Raw genomic sequence first — 19864 nt, 5'->3', positions numbered from 1 at the left:
TGTTTGGTCTCGTTGGTTTTTACCTTGCTCTTTCATCTACTGTGTGTTTTTCTGTCTTCTCATTTTGCTTAACTTACTGTGTTTGGGGTCTCCTTTTCACAGGCTGCATGTTCACAGTTCCCATTGTTTTTGCTGTCTGCCCCCAGTGGCTAAAATTAGTTCAGTGTGTTATGTAGGTTCCCTAGTGGAGGGGACTAGTGCCTGTGTTCTGGTGGATGAGTCTGGATCTTGTCCTTCTGGTAGTCAGCAGCGCATCTGGTGGTGTGTTTTGGGGTGTCTGTGACCTTATTATGGTTTTATGCAGCCTCTCTGCTAATGGGTGGGGTTGTGTTCCTATCTTGCTAGTTCTTTGGCATAGGGTGTCCAACACTGTAGCTTGCTGGTTGTTGAGTGGAGCTGGGTCTTAGCATTGATATGGAGATCTGTGGGATATCTTTCGCCATTTGATATTATGTGGACCTAGGAGGTCTCTCGTGGGCAAGTGTCCTGAAGTCGGCTCTCCCACCTCAGAGGCACAGATGCAAAAATTCTTAATGAAATACTAGGAAACCGAATTCAATAGCACATTTAAAGGATTATACACTGTAACCAAGAGGGATTTATCCCAAGGATGCAACAATATTTCAATATACATAGTCAAACAATGTCTTACAATACATTAACAAAATGAAAGAAAAAAACCACATGATCATCTCAATAGATGCAAGCAAAGCATTTGACAAAGTTCAACACCAATTCATCATTAAGCCTTTCAACAAAGTAAGTATAGAAAGATCTTACCTCAACACAATAAAGACCATATATGAAAAGCCCATAGACAACATTATAATTAATGGGAAAAAAACTGAAAGCTTGCCCTCTAAGATCTGGTACAAGGCAAGTCTGCATACTCTCACCACTTCTTTTCAACATAGTACTAGAAATCCAAGCCAGAGCAATTGGGCAAGAAAAAGAATTAAAAGGCACCCAAACTGGAAAGGAAGAAGTAAAATTGTCTCTGTTTGCAGACAACATGATCATATATGTAGAAAAACCTAAAGACTGAACAAAATAATTGTTCAGTAAAGTCATAGGGTACAAAAAAATTCAGTAACGTCATAGGGTACAAAATCAACATACAAAAAATCACTCAGTTTTCTATACACAAACAATGAACTATTTGAAAGGAAAGTTAAGAAAATAAGACCATTCACAATAGCAACAAAAAGAATAAAATATTTAGTAATAAACTTAAACAAAGAGGTGAAAAACATACACTGAAAATTATAAAACATTGATGAAGGAAAGTAAAGAATACATAGATAAATGGATAGACATCCCATGTTCATGGATCATAAGAATTAATATTGTTAAAATGCCCATACTACACAAAGCAATCTACAGATTTAATACAATCCCAATCAAAATCCAATGGTATTCCCTACATAAATCGAAAGAGCAATCCTAAAATTCATATGGAGCCAAAAACAACCCCAAATAGCCAAAGCAGTTTTGAGCAAGAAGTGCAAAGCTGGAGGCATCACACTTCCTGATATCAACATACATTATAAAGCTATAGTAATCAAAACAATATTGTACTGGCATAAAAACAGACATACAGACCAATGGAACAAAATAGAGAGCACAGAAATAAATCCATGCTTTTACAGTCAACTGATTTTCAGAAGGGGGCCAAGAACACAAAATTGGGGAAGGGTAGTCTTCAATAAATGGTGTTGGGAAAATTAGATATCAACATGCAGGAGAATGAAATTGGACCATTACCTCACACCATGTACAAAAAATCAACTCAGGCTGAATAAAGACTTACGTGTAAGACCTAAAACTATAAAACTACCAGAATAAAACAGAGAAAAACCTTCTTGACATTGACTGGGACAATGAGTTCTTGGATATGACACCAAAAGCACAAGGAACAAAAACTAAAATAAACAAGTGAGATTACATCAAGCTAAATCAACTGAGTGAACAGGCAACCTAGAAATGGGAGAAAATATTTACAAGCTATATATCTGATATGAGGTTAATATCTAAAATACATAAGGAACACCTACAACTCAATAGTTTAAAAAACCCACATATAATCTGTTTTTAAAATTGGTGAGGGACCTGTATAGATATTTTTCCAAAGAAGACATAAAAATGGATAAAAAGTTAAGTACTCAACACCATTAATCATTAGGGAAATGCAAATCAAAACCACGATGAGATATCATCTCACCCTTGTTAAAATGGCTCTTATCATCAGAATAGCTATCATCAAAAAGTCTACACATAATAAATGCTGGAGAGGGTTGGAGAATAAGAAACCTTCCTACACTGTTGAAAGGAATGCAAATTGGTGCAACCACTATGGAAAACAGTACAGAGGTTCCTTTAAAAACTAAAAATAGAACTACCATATGACACAGCAGTCCCATTCCTGGGTAGATGAAAACTCTAATTCGAAAAGATACATGCACTCCAATGTTCATAGCAGCACTATTTACAATAGCCAAGACATGGAAACAACCCAAGTGTCCGTCAACAAACTATTGGCTTAAGAAGATGTGAGATATATATACATTGGTATATTACTCAGCCATAAAAAAAGAATGAAAGATTGTCATTTGCAGCAACATGAATGGCCCTAAAGATATTACACTTAGTGGAGTAAGTCAGACAAAGACAAATATTGTATCACTTATATGTGAAATCTAAAAATCAATACTAACGAATCTGTGTACACAACAGAAACAGACTCACAGACATAGAAAACAAACTTATGGTTATCAAAGGGGAAAGGGAGTGGGGAGGGATAAATTAGAAGTATGGGATTAACATATATACACTACTATATATAAAATAGATAACCAACAAAGACCTACTGTATAGCACAGGGAACTATACTCAATATTCTGTAATAACCTATATGGGAAAAGAATCTGAAAAAGAATGAATATATATATATTATATGCAACATATATGTAATATACAACTGAATCACTTTGCTGTACACCCGAAACTAACACAATATTGTAAATCAACTATACCTCAATTTACAAAAAGCAAATCAGTCTTTAACTACTAATAACTTGGCTCTCAAATTTAGCTGCACTTTACAACTTTTAGTAATCAAATTAATCATAGGACAAAACCAATATATGAATGTATATTTTCAAAAGATTGTATGATGTAACTCTTTTTTCTTATAGAGATATATTCTGAATCTTTGCTAAAATAAAAAATATATAATTATTTTTAAAAGATCTGAAATATATATATATATGTATAACTAAATCACTTTGCTGTACACCTGAAACTAACACAATATGTAAATCAACTATACTTCAAATTAAAAAAGAAGAAAAACAAAAGAAAAGCAAAAAAGAGGAACTTCCCTGGTAGTTCAATGGTTAAGACTCTGAGCTTACGCTGTAGAGGGTGCAGGTTCAATCCCTGGTTGGGGAACTAAGATCCCTCATGCCGTGTGATATGGCAAAAAAAAAAAGACAAGAGACAACAAGTGCTGGCAAGAATGTGGAGAAAACAGAAAACTTGTGCACTTTTGATGGGACTATAAATTGGTACAGCCATTATGGAAAGTAGTACTGAGGTTTCTCAAAGTATTAAAAATATAACTACCTTATGACCCAGCAATCTCACTTCTGGGTATATATCCAAAGGAAATGAAATCAGCATCTTGAAGAGATATCAGAACTCCCATGTTTCTTTCAGCATTATTCACAACAGCCAAGATACAGACACAACCTAACTGTCCCTCAATGGATAAAATGGATTTTTAAAATGTGATATAGATATATACATACACAAATACAATCGAATATTGTTCAGCCTGATAAAAAGAAGGAAATCTTGCCAGTTGTAACAACACAGATGAACCTGAGGAAAGTATGCTACATTAAATAAGCCAAACAGAGAAAGACAATACTGTATGTTCTCATTTATATGTGGAATCTAAAATCGTTGGAACTCTAGAAGCAGAGAGAAGAATGGTGGTTACCAAGTGCTGAGGAGAGGGGGAAATGGGGAGATGTTGGTTAAGCGGTACAAAGTTTCAGTTATGCAGGAGAATAAGTTCTGGAGGTCTAATGTACAACAATGTGACCGTAAGTAACAATCATTTATTTTATACTAAAATTTGCTAATAGAGAAGATCTTAAGTGCTCTAAACACACATACAAAAAAAAAAAAGAAGGAAAGAAAGTGGTAACTATCCTAGGTGGTAAGTTAATTAGCTTGATTGTGGTGATTATTTCACTACATATGTATATCAAATCATTAAATTCAATATGTACAATTTTAATTGTCAAATGTACCTCAATTTTAAAATTCAATTTAAAAAAGAAAATTAGTTTTTCTGGTCGGTAGACTAGATGAATTCAAGCATTCCTTTCAACTTGAAAAGCTTATGATTCTAAGATTTCATTAAGTAGGTGAGAAAGAAACCTCAGAGGTGTTCAGTTGCCTTGCCTGAAATCACGTAATTTATTGTGGCAGAATTGAGATCTTAGCTCTCCTAACTCTAAATCCATGCTCTTGGAAAGACATCTTAAATTTTACCTAGTTATCTTTTCTCTCCTCTAGTCCCCACCCCTTGTGAGTATGTGGTAGCCCGATAGGCAACTAAGTGGTACTAAGCCAGACAACTAGGCTGTATAGATCAACAAATAGATTCAAATTGGATAAATGACTCTCTAGCTCATGTGTAGCATCTCCATGGCTAGTGGTTTTCTCAGGATGAACACAATTTACACTTATTGTTCCAGCATAATTACATACTATACCTCCCCCTTTCACTGTTCAAAGTGTCCTGATTTGGATGATATGGTCACCCTACCAATGGCCAACCTGGGAGGCCCTAACATTCTGTAGTTTCCAAAACCTTGATATAACAAAGAAGTTGGCTTCAAGTTACAGTACAAACCACTAGTTTTGTTTTATCTAAACACAGCCTTTCATCAAATAAATCATCCCAAACAAGATTCTTTTAAGGAAACACATCTTTAGAAGATTTTGTGCTTTATGGGATGTTTCCTGAGACTTTTATGCACTTTGAAAATACTTAATATTATTAAGTCCTCACGCTTTAACAGTGTTTTAGAGTTTACCAAACACCTGGACTGACAAGATCTCCTTTAATGAATAGACAAATAATTAATGAACCTATCTGGGTTCTGGATTATACTGAAAGGGATTCAGGAGATGGAGAAAATAGCCTTAGCTGCTCTAAAACAGTGAAGAATCAGATTGGAGTGATGATCTCTGCATGAATGTATTAACCTATGTATTTTAGAGAGCATAAAAATCAAACATAAAACCCAACAACCACACATTAAAAGCCTTAACATTCAGAGATCAGTGGTTTGTATACATGCCACAGTTCTTCATCTGTCTTCAAAGTCAATTCTTAATCTGTGTCACTTAATAGAAAGGCCTGTAATGACATACTGTGTTAGTTTCCCAGGACTGCCATATCAAATCCACAAACTGGGTGAATTAAGATACTTCTCTCACAGTTCTGGAGTCTAGAAGTACAAAATCAAAGTGTTGGCAGGACTGTGCTCTTTCTGAAGGCTCTAGAAGAGAATCCTTCTTTGCCTCTTCTTAGCTTCTGGTGATTGCAGGCATACCTTGGCTTGTAGATGCATCATTCCAATCTCTGCCTATATCATCACATGATGTCTCTCCTGTGTCTGTCCAAATTTCCCTCTTCTACAATGAGATACCATCTCACACCGGTCATAATGGCCATCATCAAAACATCTACAAACAATAAATTCTGGAGAGGGTGTGGAGAAAAGGGAACCCTCTTGCACTGTTGGTGGGAATGTAAATTGATACAGCCGCTATGGAGAACAGTATGGAGGTTCCTTAAAAAACTAAAAATAGAACTACCATATGACCCAGTGATCCCACTACTGGGCATATACCCTGAGAAAAACATAATTCAAAGAGTTGTGTACCAAAATATTCATTGCAGCTCTATTTACAATAGCCAGGACATGGAATCAACCTAAATGTCCTTCGACAGATGAATGGATAAAGAAGATGTGGCACATATATACAATGGAATATTACTCAGCCATAAAAAGAAACGAAATTGAGTTATTTTTAGTGAGGTGGATGGACCTAGAGTCTGTCATACAGAGTGAAGTAAGTCAGAAAGAGAAAAACAAATACCGTATGTGAACACATATATATGGAATCTAAAAAACAAACAAAAAAATGGTCATGAAGAACCTAGGGGCAAGACGGGAATAAAGACGCAGACCTACTAGAGAATGGACTTGAGGATACAGGGAGGGGGAAGGGTAAACTGGGACAAAGTGAGGGAGTGGCATGGACATATATACACAACCAAACGTAAAATAGCTAGCTAGTGGGAAGCAGCCACATAGCACAGGGAGATCAGTTCGGTGCTTTGTGACCACTTAGAGGGGTGGGATAAGGAGGGTGGGAGGGAGGGAGATGCAAGAGGCAAGAGATATGGGAACATATGTATATGTATAACTGATTCACTTTGTTATAAAGCAGAAACTACCACACCATTGTAAAGCAATTATACTCCAATAAAGATGTTAAAAAAATTTTTTAATTTAAAAAAAAGAGGGAAAGGACACCAGTCACTAATCCATTATGACAACATCTTAAATTGTTTATATCTATAAAGATTCTATTTTCAAATAAGGTCACATTCACAGTACCAGGTACTTGAACATATTTTGGCAGGGGACACAATTCAGCATACAACATGTACTCATCCAGGGTGGTATGCACCAAAGTTTTCTTATACAATAGGATGCATTTAAGGAATAAAAATCCCACCTCCTCCACTGCTGAACCAAAGCAATGTCCATTTTATATATTTTTATATTCTGTAAATAATTGGAGCATGACATTCAATATTCCACCCAGGCAGAGTTCATCATTTCTTCCATTTGTCCTGTAGAATCTTGAACATTATAGGAGAGCTCACTTTTCACTCTACACTGGAGTCATCTGTTTAGGAAGTTGTCTCCTACAGTAGACTATGAGCTCCATGAGGGCAAGAACTATGGATCATTCATCTCTGAATCTCCAGTGCCTAGCTTTATAGATAACACAAAGTCGCTCTTAGTAATTATTGGAGGAAAGAAGGAGGTTGGAAGGAAGGCAGGTACTTGTAAAGTTATAATCTAGTGGGAAGTAGAAAGGTGCTAGTTGCTCAACATGTCAAAGCCAAGACTATGTCACTTCCTCAGGACTCTCCACTCTCTACTTTGATCTTCTTGGAACTTTGCCAGGGTTTCAGTATGCAAAAAATAATACAATCACAAAGTGACTCCATACTTGGTGAGCCTTTAGTGCATCAGAGTAGCTTTTCCTTCCAGAAGCTTCCTGGTCATTCCAACAGCAGCTTAGCACATAAACGGCATGCCAGAGGGGGAAGGAGGGATCAGGGAATACCATGTACAGGCTATGTTTTAGATGATGAATTCCTATAAATTGATCAAGGTTGAACACTAAATATGGCAGATCCCTCAATAGCACTTTCTCTCTTTCCCTCTCTGTCTCTCTCTGTCTCTCTCTCTAGTGGACCAGTATCAGCTAGCGTCAGGAAGAATATATAGTTCATTTTAAAGTCTTATGCCTTTACACACCCAACCGATTATAACATCCAGAATAAAAAGCTGAATGCATATGCTTATGTCTACATTCCAGAGGAAGGCAGAGAAGGAAGAGATCAGACATTCACAGGAATTATAGAAAAGGTGGAAGTGTCCTGTGGAATGCACGCCCAGAACAAATTTGGAAGTTTTTGGTGCCCACTCCTCCCCTTCCCCTTTTAACCCCAAAACTAGTTTCTGGTATGCCCTGTGCCAGCCCACAGTCATGAGAGTCAGGTTGTGATAAACAAATGTAGCATTTATAGGGAGGTTAATAGTAAATGTCAAATTGAATACCATGAAAGAGGACACCAAACAGAATGCCATTCCATGAGGGCAGAGACTTTATCTTGTTCATCAGTGCCTTGAAAAGTGCCAAGCACATAGCAGTTACTCAGTAAAAATTTAATGAATTTTGAATAAATTAAATTGATTAACCAGGAAATTGCTATAGGCAGTCAGAGCATGTTATTCAGAAAAGAATACTGGGACCAGAAGCCTCTGAAATGAAACTGTTGTCCCAGCAATGCAATGCTCTCCTCACTTGGCAGCAGCAGGTCCAGGAAGGGTAATGTATATCTCCAAGAGGTAGCTAAAGCCTGACAAGCATTCCTTAGCCTAGAGTCAGAGCCCTGCCTCCTCCCTTTCTTGCCTGGCAAGAGGGCTTGGATATCACTGAATTTCCTACTCACAACCTCCTTTTGCTGACTACTCAAAGAGGGCCAAGGCCAAGATTAACAGAACTAATTTTGCTTAGGCTAAACCAATGAAATGGTTTAGCCAAGGAGTATAAATATCATCACTCCTGCCTTCAGTCCCTGTTCCAGGATCTAGCACCCCCTCATTCCTTTTCCCTTTTTAAAACCACTGGGAAAAAACAGAGATGGGAGATTTGTTAAGCATTGGCTCAACTTTGATTCTTCCTCTTCACATGCTCTGACACCTTATGTAGCTGGCCATTTCAGCCTTAGCATTCAGATCTTCTGGCCTTCCCTAATCCGTCTCTGTGATTAACTCTCTATTCTTTCTTCTCTTTGATTTATTTTAGATACCTGCAGCAGAAAACAACCCTTTTCTTGTTGGAATGCACTATTGGTACTCAAGCCACAGTCCCCGGACCCAGCACTGCAATGTTTGTCGAGGGACCATTCCTGCCTTATCTCGAAATGTTATCATCTGTGAAGGTACATTTCTGATTCCTTTAGGAAGTGGAGCTCAATGGGTAGAGATGGGTGTGAAGGAGCTCATGAGACTTTAGTATCATTGACTCACACTAGGTCACTGATTCTAGTGTAAGGTTAACCCTGACACTTAACAGACAGGGGAAAGGAGACGGGAGGAAACTGGCATGAGGGGGAATTCTCATTAATCAAAAGGGAGGGTTGGGTCTGGGAGGATTGGACAGTACAGTCACAGGTTTGGAAAAATAGAAATCACCTCATTCTTACCATCAATTTCAATTCAAGTCAGGTAATAGAAAATTTGGCTGGGAAGAATACAAAGAAACTGAAATATATGGAAAATAAGCCTTTGGAGTTAAGTCACAACTACTTAGATGCATCTAGGTTCTAACTTTTAGAGCAGCTTAGGGAAGGAAGTTAGAATCTTCATTGTCACCTGATTCACATCCATCTTTTTTTCTTCCTCTTTCACAGTGTGCAAAGTAAAGTCTCACAGATTATGTGCTTTAAGAGCAAGCAAAGATTGCAAATGGAATACATTATCCATTACTGATGACCTCCTCATGCCTGCAGATGAAGTAGTGAGTACCAGCCATGCTTTCTCATAATCACCCTTTTCCATCTCCCCTTCAGTCATGACACACAGGGGAAGGAAGACTTCTTCCTGTTTCCAGACAACCCAAGTAGGCTTCATTCCCAGGCTTATGATCCAACAAATCTAGAAGAATGAAAGCCTCCCCCACAGCTCCCACCTGTCATTTGTCACTAGCATGGGAGTGGGGAGGGAAGGATGATGGAAAACTTCCTTGGGGTTGTCTAGTGTCCTCCATGGGGTAGTATAGTTATTCCAGCTGGCCCTTCCTCTCCTTATATCTCTAACTTCTACCTCTTGTCTCTTTTTATCCTTCAGAAAACTATGCCCCATCAGTGGGTAGAAGGAAACATATCTGTCAGTTCTCAGTGCGCAGTATGTCACGAGAACTGTGGCAGTTATCAGAGACTTCAAGATTTCCAGTGTCTCTGGTGTAATTCTACGGTAAGACACTTCTCATCTCTTTGATATTTAGAGAGCTGACTTCTAGAGAAGGGGTGGGTTGGAGTTTGATTGCACCTACACATAGATAGAAATCTCAGAGACCCTTACCCCAAAATAGATTATACAGATTCCATAGTATAGAGCTCAGTATCCTGCCTTTCCAGAATTAGCTATGGAATCTTTGAGAGAAAGATTTAATACTCCCTCTTATCTTTGAAGGTGAGGACTACTAGCAAATGGGAAGAGCTGAATTCTCTTATGACAGTAGGGGCAATTAAAAAGTTAGTTCTGAGTATACCTTTAAGAAACCACCTCCTTTCCTCATTCACCATTTCCTAGGAAATTGCAATCTTTGTTAATTAATAATGGTTAATAATATTAGCACATTATTATTGCCACTATGTATTGAGTGTTTTATATACATGATCTCATTAAATCCTTACAACAACCCTAAACCAGGCCTCGTTGTTCCCATTTACAGAAGAGAGGAAAATGAGGTTCAGAAAAGTGAAGGGATTTGCTCAAGGTCATGAAGCCAGTAAGAAAAAGAGTCTTGATTCATACATAATTGTGTAAAAACTGTGCTCTTAACTACAACATTACCATGCCTTTAAACCAGTGGTTCTCAACTGGGGGTATATTCCCCCACCCGCAGGACACATTTGACAATGTCTGGAGATATTTTTTTATCTAATGATATTCTGATGGAATTTTTTTATTTATCAAGGTATAGTTGATTTACAATATTATGTAAGTTTTAGGTGTACAACATAGTGATTCACAATTTTTAAAGATTATACTCTATTTATATATATTATAAAATATTGGCTATATTCCCTGTGCTGTACTGTATATCCTTGTAGCTTATTTATTTTATGCATAATAATTTGTACCTCTTAATCCCCTACCCCTATCTTATACCTCCCCCAAACTAGTAAACACTAGTTTGTTCTCTATACCTGTGAGTATATATTTTTTGTTAAATTAACTAGTTTTCTTTATTTTTTAGATTTCATATATAAGTGATAACATACAGTATTTGTCTCTCTCTGTCTGACTTATTTCTCTTAGGATAATACCTTCCAGGTCCATCCATGTTGTTGCAGATGGCAAATTTTCACTCTTATTTATGGCTGAGTAGTATTCCATTGTGTGTGTGTGTGTGCGTGTGTGTGTGTGTATGACACTTGTTCTTTATCCATTCATCTGTTGATAGACACTAAGATTGCTTCCATATCTTCACTATTACGAAGAATGCTACTGTGAACATTGGGGTGCATGTATCTTTTTGAATTAGTGTTTTCTTTTTCTTCAGATGTATACCCAGAAGCAGAATTGCTGGATCATGTGGTAGCTCTATTTTTAGTTTTCTGACGAACGTTCATACTGTTCTTCATAGTGGCTGCACTAAATAACATGCCCAAAAACAGTGTAGGAGGGTTCACTTTTCTCTACATCCTCTCCAGCATTTATTATTTGTAGATATTTTGGTGATGGCCATTCTGACTGGTGTGAGGTGATGCCTCGTTGCAGTTTTCATGTGCATTTCCCTGATGATTAGCAATGTTGAGCATCTTTTCATGTTCCTGTTGGCATTCTGTATGTCTCCTTTGGGGAAAAAAGTCTATTTAGTTCTTCTGCCCACTATAAAAATTTTTTTTCATTTTATATTGGAGCTTAATTGATTAACAGTGTTGTGTTAGTTTCAGGGATACAGCAAAGTGGTTCAGTTATTCATATAGATGTATCTATTCTTTTTCAAATTCTTTTCCCATTTAGGTTATTACAGAATATTGAGCAGCATTCCCTATGCTATTCAGTAGGTCCTTTTTGGTTATCTATTTCAAATACAGCAGTGTGTACATGTCAATCCCAAACTCCCAGTCTATCTCTCCCCCCGACCCTTCCCCACTGGTAACCATAAGTTCGTTCTCTAAGTCTGTGAATCTGTTTCTATTTTGTAAACAAATTCATTTGTATCACTTTTTTTAGATTCCGCATATAAGAGATATCATATGATATTTGTCTTCCACTGTCTGACTTACTTCACTTAGTATGATAATCTCCAGGTCCATCCATGTTGCCTCAAAAGGCATTATTTCATTCTTTTTAATGGCTGAGTAATATTCCACTGTATATATGTACCACATCTTCCTTATCCATTCATCTGTCGATGGACATTTAGGTTGCTTCCATGTCTTGGCTATTGTAAACAGCACTGCAATGAACATTGGGGTACATGTATCCTTTTAAACCATGTTTTTCTACAGATATATGCCCAGGAGCAGGATTGCAGGATCATAGGATTCCTCTATTTTTAGTTTTTTAAGGCACATCCATAATGTTCTCCATAGTGGCTCTATCAATTTACATTCCCACCAACAGTGCAAGAGGGCTCCCTTTTCTCCACACCCTCTCCAGTGTTTATTGTTTGTAGATTTTTTGATGATGGCCATTCTGACTGGTGTGAGGTGATACCTCATTGGAGTTTTGATTTGCATTTCTCTAATGATTAGTGATGTTGAGCATCCTTTCATGTACTTGTTGGCAATCTGTATATCTTCTTTGGAAAAATGTCTATTTAAGTTTTCTACCAATTTTTGGATTGAGTTGTTTGTTTTTTTGATATTGAGCTGAATGTGATGCTTGTAAATTTTGGAAATTAATCCTTTGTCAGTTGCTTCTTTTGCAAATATTTTCTCCCATTCTGAGGGTTGTCCTTTCATCTTGTTTATGATTTCCATTGCTGTGCAAAAGCTTTTAAGTTTCATCACATCCCATTTGTTTATTTTTGCCTTTATTTCCCTTACTCTAGGATGTGGGTCAAAAAAGATCATGCTGTGATTTATGTCAAAGAGTGTTCTTTCTATGTTTTCCTCTAAGAGTTTTATAGTGTCTGGTCTTACATTTAAGTCTTTAATCCATTTTGAGTTTATTTTTGTGTATGGTGTTAGGGAGTGTTCTAATTTCATTCTTTTATAAATAGCTGTCCAGTTTTCCCAGAACCACTTATTGAAGAGACTGTCTTTTCTCCATTGTATATTCTTGCCTCCTTTGGCAAAGATAAGGTGACCATATGTGCATGGGTTTATCTCTGGGCTTTCTATCCTGTTCCATTGTTCTATATTTCTGTTTCTGTGCCAGTAACATACTGTCTTAATTACTGTAGCTTTGTAGTATAATCTGAAGTCAGGCAGCCTGATTCCTCCAGATCCATTTTTCTTTCTCAAGATTGCTTTGGCTATTGGGGGCCTTATGTGTTTCCATATCAATTGTAAAATTTTTTGTTCTACTTCTGTGAAAAGTGCCACTGGTAGTTTGATAGAGATTGCATTGAATCTGTAGATTGCTTTGGGAAGTATAGTCATTTTCACATGTTGATTCTTCCTATCCAAGAACATGATATATCTCTCCACCTGTTTGTTCATCTTTAATTTCTTTCATCAGTGTTTTATAGTTTTCTGCATACAGGCCTTTGTTCTCCTTAGGTAGTTTTATTCCTACGTGTTTTATTCTTTTTATTGCAATGGTAAGTGAGAGGGTTTCCTTAATTTCTCTTTCAGATTTTTCACCATTAGTGTATAAGAATGCCAGAGACTTCTGTGCACTAATTTTGTATCCTGCTACTCTACCAAATTCATTGATTAGCTCTACTAGTTTTCCTGTAACATCTTTAGGATTTTCTATGTGTAGTATCATGTGATCTGCAAAGAGTGACGGTTTTACTTCTTCTTTTCCGATTTGGATTCCTTTTATTTTTTTTTCTTCTCTGATTGCCGTGGCTAAAATGTCCAAAACTATGTTGAATAATAGTGATGACAGTGGGCGACATTGTCTTGTTCCTGACCTTAGTGGAAATGGTTTCAGGTTTTCACCACTGAGAATGATGTTGGCTATGGATTTCTCATATATGGCCTTTATTATGTTGAGGTAAGTTCCCTCTATGTCTACTTTCTTTAGAGTTTTTATCATAAATGGGTGTTGAATTTTGTTGAAAGCTTTGTCTGCATCTATTGAGATGATCATATGGTTTTTCTCCTTCAATTTGTTAATATGGTGTATCACGTAGATTGATTTGCATATATTGAAGAATCCTTGCTTTCCTGGAATAAACCCCACTTGATCATGGTGTATTATCCTTTTAATGTGCTGTTGGATTCTGTTTGCTAGTATTTTGTTGAGGATTTTTGCATCTATGTTCATCAGTGGTATTGGCATGTAGTTTTCTTTCTTTGTGACATCCTTGTCTGGTTTTGGTATCAGAGTGATGGTGGCCTCGTAGAATGAGTTTGGGAGTGTTCCTCCCTCTGCTATATTTTGGAAGAGTTTGCAAAGGATAGGTGTTAGCTCGTCTCTAAATGTTTGGTAGAATTCTCCTGTGAAGGCATCTAGTCCTGAGCTTTTGCTTGTTGGAAGATTTTTAATCACAGTTTCGATTTCACTGCTTGTGATTGATCTGTTCATATTTTCTATTTCTTCCTGATTCAGTCTTGGCAGGTTATGCATTTCTAAGAATTTGTCCATTTCTTCCAGGTGGTCCATCGTATTGGCATAGAGTTGCTTGTAGTAATCTCTCATGATCTTTTGTATTTCTGCAGTGTCAGTTGTTACTTCTCCTTTTTCATTTCTAATTCTATTGATTTGAGTTTTCTCCCTTTTTTTCTTGATGAGTCTGGCTAATGGTTTATCAAATGTGTTTATCTTCTGAAAGAACCAGCTTTTAGTTTTATTGATCTTTGCTATCATTTTGTTCATTTCTTTTTCATTTATTTCTGATCTAATCTTTATGATTTCTTTCCTTCTGCTAACTTTGGAGTTTTTTTGTTCTTCTTTCTCTAATTGCTTTACGTGTAAGGTTAGGTTGTTTATTCGAGATGTTTTCTGTTTCTTAAGGTAGGATTGTATTGCTATAAACTTCCCTCTTAGAACTGCTTTTGCTGCATCCCATAGATTTTGGGTCGTCGTGTCTCCATTGTGATTTGTTTCTAGGTATTTTTTGATTCCCTCTTTGATGTCTTCAGTGATCACTTCGTTATAAGTACTGTATTGTTTATTATTCTTTTACATCTTTATTGGAGTATAATTGCTTTAAAATTGTGTGTTAGTTTCTGATTTATAACAAGTGAATCAGGTATACATATACATATGTTCCCATATCTCTTCCCTCTTGCGTCTCCCTCCCTCCCACCCTCCCTATCCCACCCCTCTAGGTGGTCACAAAGCACTGAGCTGATCTCCGTGTGCTATGTGGCTACTTCCCACTAGCTATCTATTTTATGTTTGGTTGTGTATATATGTCCATGCCACTCTCTCAGTTTGGCACAGCTTACCCTTCCCCCTCCCCATATCCTCAAGTCCATGCTCTAGTAGGTCTGTGTCTTTATTCCTGTCTTACCCCTAGGCTCTTCATGACATTTTTTTTCTTAGATTCCATATGTATCTGTTAGCATACGGTATTTGTTTTTCTCTTTCTGACTCACTTCACTCTGTATGACAGACTCTAAATCCATCCACCTCAGTACAAATAACCCAATTTCGTTTCTTTTTATGGCTGAGTAATATTCCATTGTATATATGTGCCACATCTTCTTTATCCATTAGTGTATTGTTTAGCCTCCATGTGTTTGTGTTTTTTACAGATCTTTTCCCGTAATTGATATCTAGTCTCATAGCGCTGTGGTCGGAAAAGATAGTTGATACAATTTCAATTTTCTTAAAGTACCAAGGCTTGATTTGTGACCCAAGATATGATCTATCCTGGAGAATGTTCCATGAGCACTTGAGAAAAATGTTTATTCTGCTGTTTTTGGAGGGAATGTCCTATAAATATTAATTAAGTCCATCCTCTTTAATGTATGATTTAGAGCTTGTGTTTCCTTATTTATTTTCATTTTGGATGATCAGTCCATTGGTGAAAGTAGGGTGTTAAAGTCCCCTACTATGAATGTGTTACTGTCGATTTCCCCTTTTATGGCTGTTAGCATTTGCCTTATGTATTGGGGTGCTCCTATGTTGGGTGCATAAATATTTACAATTGTTATATCTTCTTCTTGGATCAATCCCTTGATCATTATGTAGTGTCCTTCTTTGTCTCTTGTAATAGTCTTTATTTTAATGTCTGTTTTGTCTGATATGAGAAGTGCTACTCCAGCTTTCTTTTGGTTTCCATTTGCATGGTATATCTTTTAACATCTCCTCACTTTCAGTCAGTATGTGTCCCTAGGTCTGAAGTGGGTCTCTTGTAGACAGCATATATATGGTTCTTGTTTTTGTATCCATTCAGCCAATCTGTGTCTTTTGGTGGGACCATTTAATCCATTTACATTTAAGGTAATTATCAGTATGTATGTTCCTGTTACCATTTTATTAATTGTTTTGGGTTTGTTATTGTAGGTCTTTTCCTTCTCTTGTGTTTCTTGCCTAGAGAAGTTCCTTTAGCATTTGTTGTAAAGCTGGTTTGGTGGCGCTGAACTCTCTCAGGTTTTGCTTGTCTGTAGAGTTTTTAATTTCTCCATCAAATCTGAATGAGATCCTAGCTGGATAGAGTAATCTTGGTTGTAGGTTGTTCTCCTTCATCACTTTAAATATGTCCTGCCAGTCCCTTCTGGCTTGCAGAGTTTCTGCTGAAAGATCAGCTGTTAACCTTATGGGGATTCTCTTGTGTGTTATTTGTTGTTTTTCCCTTGCTGCTTTTAATATGTTTTCTTTGTATTTAATTTTTGACAGTTTGATTACTGTGTCTTGGCATGTTTCTCCTTGGATTTTTCCTGTATGGGACTCTCTGTGCTTCCTGGACTTGATTAACTATTTCCTTTCCCATATTAGGGAAGTTTTCAACTATAATCTCTTCAAATATTTTCTCAGTCCCTTTCTTTTTCTCTTCTTCTTCTGGGACCCTTATAATTTGAATGTTGGTGTGTTTAATGTTGTCCCAGAGGTCTCTGAGACTGTCCTCAATTCTTTTCATTCTTTTTTCTTTATTCTGCTCTGCAGTAGTTATTTCCACTATTTTATCTTCCAGGTCATTTGTCCGTTCTTCTGCCTCAGTTATTCTGCTATTGATCCCCTCTAGAGTATTTTTCACTTCATTTATTGTGTTGTTCATCATTGCTCGTTTCATCTTTAGTTCTTCTAGGTCCTTGTTAAATGTTTCTTGAATTTTCTATGTTCTATTTCCAAGATTTTGGATCATCTTTACTATCATTATTCTGAATTCTTTTTCAGGTAGACTGCCTATTTCCTCTTCATTTGTTAGGTCTGGTGGGTTTTCATCTTGCTCCTTCATCTGCTGTGTGTTTCTCTGTCTTCTCATTTTGCTTATCTTACGGTGTTTGGGGTCTCCTTTTTGCAGGCTGCAGGTTCGTAGTTCCCGTTGTTTTTGGTGTCTGTCCCCAGTGGCTAAAATTGGTTCAGTGGGTTGTGTAGGCTTCCTGGTGGAGGGGACTAGTGCCTGTGTTCTGGTGGATGAGGTTGGATCTTCTCTTTCTGGTGGGCAGGTCCACATCTGGTGGTGTATTTTGGGGTGTCTGTGGCCTTATTATGATTGTAGGCAGCCTCTCTGCTAATGGGTGGGGTTGTGTTCCTGCCTTGCTAGTTGTTTGTCATTGTGTGTCCAGCACTGTAGCTTGCTGGTTGTTGAGTGAAGCTGGGTGTTTGTGTTGAAATGGAGATCTCTGGGAGATTTCCACCATTTGATATTACATGGAACTGGGAGGTCTCTTGTGGACCAGTATCCTGAAGTTGGCTCTCTCACCTCATAGGCACAGCAGTGACTCCTGGCTGCAGCATCAAGAGCTTTTCATCCACACGGCTCAGAATAAAAGCAAGAAAAAGTAGAAAGAAAGAAAGAAAAAAAGAATGAGGATAAAATGAAATTAAATAAAGTAAGATAAAATAAAATAAAGTTATTAAAATAAAAAAATAATTATTAAGGAAAAAATTTTTTTTAATGTAAGGAAAAATACAGACGGACAGAACCCTAGGACAAATGATGAAAGCAAAGCTATACAGACAAAATCTCACACAGAAGAATACACATACACACTCATAAAAAGAGGAAAAGGGGAAAAAATAATAAATCTTCCTCTCAAAGTCCACCTCCTCAATTTGGGATGATTCGTTGTCTGTTCAGTTATTCCACCAATGCAGGGTACATCAAGTTGATTGTGGAGATTTAATCTGCTGCTCCTGAGGCTGCTGGGAGAAATTTCCCTTTCTCTTTTTTCGCACTGTTGCCGGGGCTCAGCTTTGGATATGTCCATGCCTCTGCATGTAGGTCGCCGGAGGGCATCTGTTCTTTGCTCAGACAGGACGGGGTTAAAGGAGCAGCTTATTCAGGGGCTCTGGCTCACTCAGACTGGGGGGAGGGAGGGGTACGGATGTAGGGCGAGCCTGCGGCTACAGAGGCTGACGGGACCATTGCACCAGCCTAAGGCATGCTGTGCATTCTCCTGGTGAAGTTGTCTCTGGATCCTGGGACTCTGGCAGTGGCAGGCTGCACAGGCTCCCCGGAACGGAGGTGTGGATAGTGACCTGTGCTCGCACACAGGCTTCTTGGTGGCAGCAGCAGCAGCCTTAGGGTCTCATGCCTGTCTCTGAAGTCCGCGCTGTTAGCCGCAGCTCACGCCCGTCTCTGGAGCTTCTTTACGCAGCGCTCTTAATCCCCTCTCCTCACGCACCAGGAAACAAAGGGGGAAGAAAAAGTCTTTTGCCTCTTCGGCAGGTCCAGACTTTTTCCTGGACTCCCTCCCAGCTAGCCGTGATGCACTAACCCCCTGCAGGCTGTGTTCACGCTGCCAGTCCTCTCCCTGCACTCTGTCTGAAGCCCAAACCTCAGCTCCCAGCCCCGCCCACACTGGCACGTGAGCAGACAAGCCTCTCGGGCTGGTGAGTGCCAGTCGGAACCAATTCTCTGGGCGGGAACCTCTCCGCTTTGCCCTCCGCACCCCTGTTGCTGTGCTCTCCTCTGCGGCTCTGAAGCTTTCCCCCTCCGTCACCCACAGTCTCCGCCCGTGAAGGGGCTTCCTAGTGTGTGGAAACCTTTCCTCCTTCACAGCTCCCTCCCACTGGTGCAGGTCCCGCCCCTATTCTTTTGTCTCTGTTTATTCTTTTTTATTCTGCCCTACCCAGGTAGGTGGGGAGTTTCTTGCCTTTTGGGAGGTCTGAGGTCTTCTGCCAGCGTTCAGTGGGTTTTCTCTAGGAGTTGTTCCACGTGTAGATGTATTTCTGATGTATCTGTGGGGAGGAAGGTGATCTCCGCGTCTTACTCTTCCGCCATCTTCCCCCTCTCCTAGGTATTTTTTGATACTATTTTAAACAAGATTTTTTTTCGCTTTCTCTTTCTACTATTTCATTATTAGTGTTTAGAAATGCAACAGATTTCTGTGTATTAATCTCATATCCTAGTACTTTGCTGACATGATTTATTAGTTTAATAGTTTTTGTGTGGAGACTTTAGTGTTCTATATATAGAGTATAATGTCATCTGCAAATAATGACAGTTTTACCCCTTCCCTTCCAATCTGGATACCTTTTATTTCTTTTTCTTGTCTCAATGCTGTGGCCAGAACTTCTAATACTATCTTAAATAGAAGTGATGATAGTGGCCATACTTGTCTTATTCCTGAATTTGGCAGGAAGGCTTTCAGCTTTTCTCCATTGAGTATTAAGTTTGCTGTGAGTTGGCTGTAAACAGCCTTTATTATATTGAGATATGTTCCCTCTATACCCACTTTGATGAGAATTGTTATGTTGAATTTTGTCAAATGCTTTTTATGCATCTATTGAGATGATCATGTGGTATTTGTGTTTCTTTTTGTTAATGTGCTGTATCACATTGATTTTTTTAACATCTTTATTGGAGTATAATTGCTTTACAATGGTGTGTTAGGTTCTGTTTTATAACAAAGTGAATCAGTTATACATATACATATGTTCCCATATCTCTTCCCTTTTGCATCTCCCTCCCTCCCACCCTCCCTATCCCACCCCTCTAAGTG

The 19864-nt window shown here is 38.1% G+C and overlaps 1 protein-coding gene across 1 annotated transcript in view; it reads left to right on the top strand.

The window, feature by feature from the left end:
- Positions 1–19864, top strand: part of DGKK (diacylglycerol kinase kappa) — a gene marked incomplete at both ends in the record, with an annotated part of 159732 nt that overhangs the window by 80840 nt on the left and 59028 nt on the right. Inside the window, 3 exons of the mRNA XM_079910543.1 lie at positions 8698–8833; positions 9305–9411; positions 9741–9866. Of these exons, the coding sequence (XP_079766669.1) occupies positions 8698–8833; positions 9305–9411; positions 9741–9866 (369 nt within the window). The remainder of the gene's footprint in view (positions 1–8697; positions 8834–9304; positions 9412–9740; positions 9867–19864) is intronic.

The sequence above is a fragment of the Stenella coeruleoalba genome, assembly GCF_951394435.1.
Source record: "Stenella coeruleoalba genome assembly, chromosome: X".
Lineage (NCBI taxonomy): Eukaryota > Metazoa > Chordata > Mammalia > Artiodactyla > Delphinidae > Stenella > Stenella coeruleoalba.
This window is presented reverse-complemented; position numbering and strand designations above follow the sequence as displayed.